The following is a 5,971-nucleotide window of genomic DNA, read 5'->3' on the forward strand; positions in this document are numbered from 1 at the left end:
TGTGTGTGTGTGTGTGTGTGTGTGTGTGTGTGTAAATGTATGTATGAATATGCATGTTACTGGCCCCTATCCACAGCAGTAGCACAGCATTACTTAGCTTCCATGTTGGCACAGCCTGCTTCGCTGAACTATGAGTGTGCCATTTAACAACTGTTTTTTGTAATTTACTGTCTATTGATATGTGCCCCATAGAACCCCACTTCAAAAAAAAAGTGAACTATACCTTTAAAGTGAAATGTACGATGAAGTTGAATTTGTTTTGTCACGTTTTTGTTGTTTCAGAGATGTCCCTTTGAGTTAATCTTTTGCTACATACAGTATATAAAGTTTCTGTGGTAAAATTGTATCCACCATAGTTTACACAAACTCCACATCATGTATCTGGGGTTTCTTGTACGTTTTTCATCATATGCACTCAACTAAATCTCGCCACAGTCCCTTTAAAAGACATCAAGTGTTCCCCATCTGTAATTAATGAAACCCTGTTGCACAATCCAAACTCCTAACGTGGTGAAGTGGAACCTGGCTGAAATGTGCATTTGGTGAAGGCGAAGAGTTTGACATACTGTGCCGTGTGTCCTTTTGCTTTAAATGAACATGTTTGTGTTCTATGAGGTGACAGCTAAGTGAAATATTTTCATATCGGGGTATGAATACAAGTGAAGTATTTATAGAGGAGGAGTAAAGCTGGATAGGTTGAGCTTTTTTTCTGTGTGGCACTTTATGAACATGGTTATGATGTACAAATCAATCTGTCTCCAATTAAAGTCATTACACTGATGAAGGGTTTTTGGCTCATTTTCCTTTTAAGTGACAGGAGACATACGACAGCCTGCTGAAGGACATGCATTTGTGACATGAGGAAGCACAGTGCCAATGAAACTAAATAAACTGTGTCACTTATGAGAACATCCATCTTTCCATACTTCACAACACTCAGTCCAGGAGTCAGAAGACAATGTTAGCATTTTACATTTATACAGACCACAAATATGTTCCATCTCCATGTTTTGTACATAACATTTATAAAGTGATGTAGAGCGTGAATTCCTTCAAATTTGGCACAAACGTCCACTTGGACTCAAACATGAACTGGTTAGAATTTGGTGGTCAGAAGTCAAAGGTCAAGGTGACTGGGCCCTTATAAAGCATGCTTTGGCCACAACTGTGGAATACATATGGTAATTATGCCAAAATTTCACACATACACATGGTTTGCAGAAATATAGGATGCCAACATTTTCTCTGGCAGTTGAGTTTAACACTTGATGTGCAATATTCAAGAAATATTTCTGATATGATAATAACTCAGTTTCCCCTAAGCTGCTATAAAAGTAAGAAAAGTATTTGGACACCCTTGTTTATATACTGTAATGTTCATTTGTTCTTGGGGGTTATTCTTGCTACGCCCCTGGGAGCACTGCCTTCATCCCACCACTATATGCCGTCAATGTCCAGTGAAGACAGAAGAGAAAAATGCTGAATAACAGTTGATCTAAGCTTCCAAAAATAGCCAGGATGAAACCGGAAGGAAGCTGGATTTTCAATTCAAAATAAAAATAGCGTTTGGCTATCTCGACCTGTGATATTTACTTGGGCTCAAAAATGCTTGTTTTGATTTTGTTTTCCTTAAAAGAGACAAAAATGCCAGTAATTGGATCTTTATAAATACATTTATAAAGATCCAGCAAAAATAATCCAGGGGAACATTTTTAGGGCAAATGAAAATGATCTAACATTGGCTGGCCCCTTCCCCATAAACAATGCTCTCTTTAGTGTTTTGGTTGTGTGAGATGTATTAAAATAAGAGTTTCAGCAGTGGTGGAGAAAGTATTCAAGTCCTTTAATTAAGTAAAATTCCTGCACTGAAAATGTATTCACATAAAAGTTTGTCGTCATGATAAGGAAAAATAACAAGGTATTAATAATAAAAGTACTCAATGCAGAATATGTTCCCTTTGAGTGTCATATACTTTTATATATTCTAGCATCAGATTATATTACTTATGCATAAATATGGATGAGTAATGAAAGCAGGATTTCACTACTGTAGTTGGTTAAGACTTTAGCTAATTCTTAATTTTAATTTTCTTTTGGACTGCAACTGATGATTATTTTCATTTCATTTTTTTAATTTCAAGTGATCAAGTGATTGTCCATGTGTCAAAATAGTGGAAACAATAAGAAATGCATCTTGGCAATGTTTGTTCTTTCCAATCAACAGTCCAAACCTGAAAATTATTCAAAATAAATTAAAAGGCTTAAAAGAAAAAGCAGAAGCCCTTGACAGTTGTAAAGCTTAAACCATTAAATGATTTTACATGAAAAATGAAATGAAGGGAAAATAGCTGCAAATTGATTTTCTGTCAAGCAAACTAACTGATTAATGGAGGCAAATCATTTCAGCTGTGCTTTATTGCTGATTTGTTTTATTTAAAAATTGTCACATTTTAAGTCCTTGTTACTTGTAATGAGGAACTAAAGCTGACAAATGTTGCAATGGAATAATAAAAAATAATAATTTTATAAAAATAATTTAAAAAATCTAACTAAACACTTTAAGTGACACTCCACCTGTGGTGAAAAAAATGTACATAAATAGGCTACATTTGTACGACGGAGGATTAGGGCAGTCAAAAAAGTCAGAGACTTTTATTTTGAAAGTTGCGACCGGATGTTTTCGTGTGTTGCTTTTCAGTGTTCCGCCGCTAACTCTGGTGTAGACGGTCAGACAGTTTCTCTGTGACTCCAGCAAACATTTGCAAACGAGAAGACATTTCCAGCGGAACTGAAGACAAAAGGACACTGTCCACGTCTGAGAGGAGACGCTGAGCGAACAGGTAAACTGTCAGCACACAGAGACATTAGACAACTGCTAAGAAACATCTGGAGACAGGCGGAAATGTAAGTGCGACACACTACAGAGAGCTGTTGCGATATTTCCTTACAGAAACTAGCCTAAACGTTAACAACAAAATATAAGTTTGTGTAACTTTACACTGAAGGCTGCATGGAGTCTGTAGGAGGACATTTTTTCTCTGCGCAGAGGAAACACACCTGTCCTGTCCTGTCTCTGAACTTTTGTTTTCCTTTGATGGCTAAGGCATGACCCGGCCTACTCTGCCTCTGATTGGTTTACCCCGATGTTCGTACGCGAACCCGGTACCCGACCTTTTCCTTAACCCTTTGAAACCTGGATCCACATCAGTTTTTTGTGCTGTGTTCAGACGCCTTTCACAAACTTCTGAACCCTTTGAAATCGAAGACGATTGGTTTGATTTCTTTATAAAACACGGGGGAAAAAAATCACCTTGGCAGAAAATGGTCCACAAATTCCTCCCTATTTCTGTGGCCAAAGCAAAACCAACTGGTGCAAGATTGGATTTTTTTTTTCAATTTCTATATACCGACATACAACAACATCTTCTCTGTAGTGAAAACATCATATTATGCACCCTCTTATCAAGATGACTCAGCAGCAGACGGAGACATGAAATGCAGTGTTTTTCGGTGTATGTAATATTTATTCATTATCCAAAATAAGAAAAGCATGTTGTCAGATTCTGTCAATTGTGAGACAGATGATGATATTATCAGGAATCCCTAGAAAACAAGGATAGCCTGATCTACAGTGCATGTCTAATTTGTCTGTTCTGGGCTACTGTAGAAATATGAACTCTATAATCAAGGGCCCGCTCCATATGTAGATGTAAACATCTCATTCTAAATGATCATAAACACAGTAATTCTTATTCTCAGGTGTTTATGCACTATAGAAAACATATGAATTATGTTCTATTTCATATATTTCCAATATATACCTCTAAATCATACACACTGAAGCTTTAAGAACACAGAAATAAATGAATGTGTCCAACTATCTGAGTTTTGTATTTGAGCAGTAACTGGCATGTTGTTGGCGTGTCCTCAGGTATGGGCGCTGTTTCCAGCAGGTGTGATGGTGGCACTGAGGGGGCGGGGTCACAGTACAGTGGGAGTGGTCAAGACAGTGACAGCAGGCCTATAGTGGAGGATAGCAGGAGACCGAGTTCTGGAGAGACGGTGCACTGTCCCACCTGCCAGGGTACTGGACGCATACCCAGAGGTAACACACACACGCACACACACACACATACACACACACACACACACACACACACACACATATCTGTGTCCCTTGCTTTATTTCATTTTTTTACTCGTTAGGTCAATCTTAATAGTACAGTGTTGCCATGGATTACAGAGTCATCTGTCTCTATGATCATCTGTCCTCTCCACACTGCCTCACACGCCTCTTTTACACAGAGATGGCACAACAAAGTGTTTTGAGAGTGTTTGTTCTTTTCTTTTTTTATAATCTGGGGTTTGAGGGTGTTTTTTTCCTCTTTTTTCTTTCTTTTTTTCAATAATTTTAAGTTTTCTGGGTGTGTTCATTCTTTTGGTGAGATTTTTTCTGCATTAGGTTGTTACTTGGCCTACTTCTCACAATATCAGATCTACTTTTGCATAGCCATCTTTGATTTGAAACTATGTTCCATGTGTGTTACAGGTCAGGAGAGCAAGCTGGTGGCTGTCATCCCCTGCACTGACCAGAGGCTGAGACCCAGACACACGTAAGAAATCAATACTCAGGATAGCTAGGAAGGGGAAAAAACAAGACGGCCCAACGAAGACAGGTGTAGGTTTTGATAATGCTGTCATTTTAATGACAGTGACTACATTAGTATATTCACAAACACCAGTAATCACTTTATAAATGTACTAACAGAGGCAGAAGTAGCAGCCAGACGAACTAGAACTAAATCTATTAAAGCACCTGACCCTGAAGGGTTAAGGGACAGTGTGATTAAATTATGTAGCTTTTCTGAAATGATTGCAGCTCTTTCTGAATGATCATTCTGTTCCCAGAACATGAAATTTTCCAATATCATCCCTGTCCCCACGATGCTCGGAGCGAAATATGATATTAGACCAGTTGCATTGACCAGCAGGTTAATGTATGGAGAGGGTCCACGTCAGTTTTTAGGGTCAGTAACCTTCCGGTTATTTCTGTGTCCCCCTTCTACATGCAGAGTGTCTGTGAAGCAGTATAAGCAGAAATCTTCATGACTTATTTTTTCCCTCTGCAGCAGTTTGTGGAGTTTTAGTCGTGGGGCGGGTTATTGATCTGTCGATCTGGTCAGAGCTGATCAAATCGATGGATGAGAGGAGCAGCTGGTGTGTGTGAACGCAAACGTTCAGACGCACAAATGAATAAGTTCTCCTTCACTGCACCTGACGTTATGCTGCTTCATCTGTGCCCAGAGTACGCTCTGCGCTCCGAGAGTAAGGTGAACTCAATAACCGAAGGGTATAGAAATTCCAATAGCACTCATAATGAATGCTCCAGCTCCAAAAATATAAAATTGATGCGTGGCAGCAGGTGTTTAGATTGTAGCACATTGGCCGCCATAAATAAATGAAAGTGTGGGAAACCCAGAAGTGTTTCTGTTTCTGTATGATATTAATAACTCAAACACTGTGGGTCTGGCTGCATCACTAGATGCAAAGCAAGTGCTTAACTCCAGTTGCCAGTTGTGTCACCTGTTCCTTCTCATGACTGTGCCGAGGACACTGTATCCGACTGACATTTATTTTATTCATTTAACCCTTGAACAGGCACTGTACCCGCATGGTTAACATTTTTTTTGCAATCAAATTGCTTTACTAAAAAATCATTTTATACAAATATTTTAATAGAATGCATGTTACTATTTTGATTATGCTGTATTTTATTAAATTATTTGTATTTATTTTTTTCAGTTTATTTATTTTTATTTGTTTATTGTATGAAGTTACTTTTATTTTCTGATTTCTATATTTATTTATATTACATTGACTTTTGCACTATTGTATCGATACATGGACACCAGTATTGAGTTGGGGTTTTTTTTGTTTAATAATAATATAGATTTTATTTTTTGTAATTTGT

The 5,971-nt window shown here is 37.9% G+C and overlaps 2 protein-coding genes across 2 annotated transcripts in view; one reads left to right on the forward strand and one right to left on the reverse strand.

The window, feature by feature from the left end:
- The first annotated feature begins 2,693 nt into the window (after positions 1 to 2,693).
- LOC121956183 (transmembrane protein 106B-like) lies at positions 2,694 to 4,617 on the forward strand. Its single transcript, XM_042504317.1, has 3 exons — positions 2,694 to 2,840; positions 3,932 to 4,105; positions 4,550 to 4,617. The coding sequence occupies exons 2-3, from the start codon at positions 3,934 to 3,936 to the stop codon at positions 4,615 to 4,617; spliced, it is 240 nt and encodes a 79-aa protein (XP_042360251.1). The 5' UTR covers positions 2,694 to 2,840; positions 3,932 to 3,933.
- A 349-nt stretch (positions 4,618 to 4,966) lies between these two features.
- The window catches only part of LOC121956184 (sodium- and chloride-dependent betaine transporter-like), a 17,665-nt gene continuing 16,660 nt past the window's right edge, over positions 4,967 to 5,971 (reverse strand). The window contains exon 11 of the mRNA XM_042504318.1: positions 4,967 to 5,036. Coding sequence (XP_042360252.1) covers positions 4,967 to 5,036 — 70 coding nt within the window. The remainder of the gene's footprint in view (positions 5,037 to 5,971) is intronic.

Source organism: Plectropomus leopardus, chromosome 17 (genome assembly GCF_008729295.1).
Source record: "Plectropomus leopardus isolate mb chromosome 17, YSFRI_Pleo_2.0, whole genome shotgun sequence".
In the NCBI taxonomy this organism is placed as follows: domain Eukaryota; kingdom Metazoa; phylum Chordata; class Actinopteri; order Perciformes; family Serranidae; genus Plectropomus; species Plectropomus leopardus.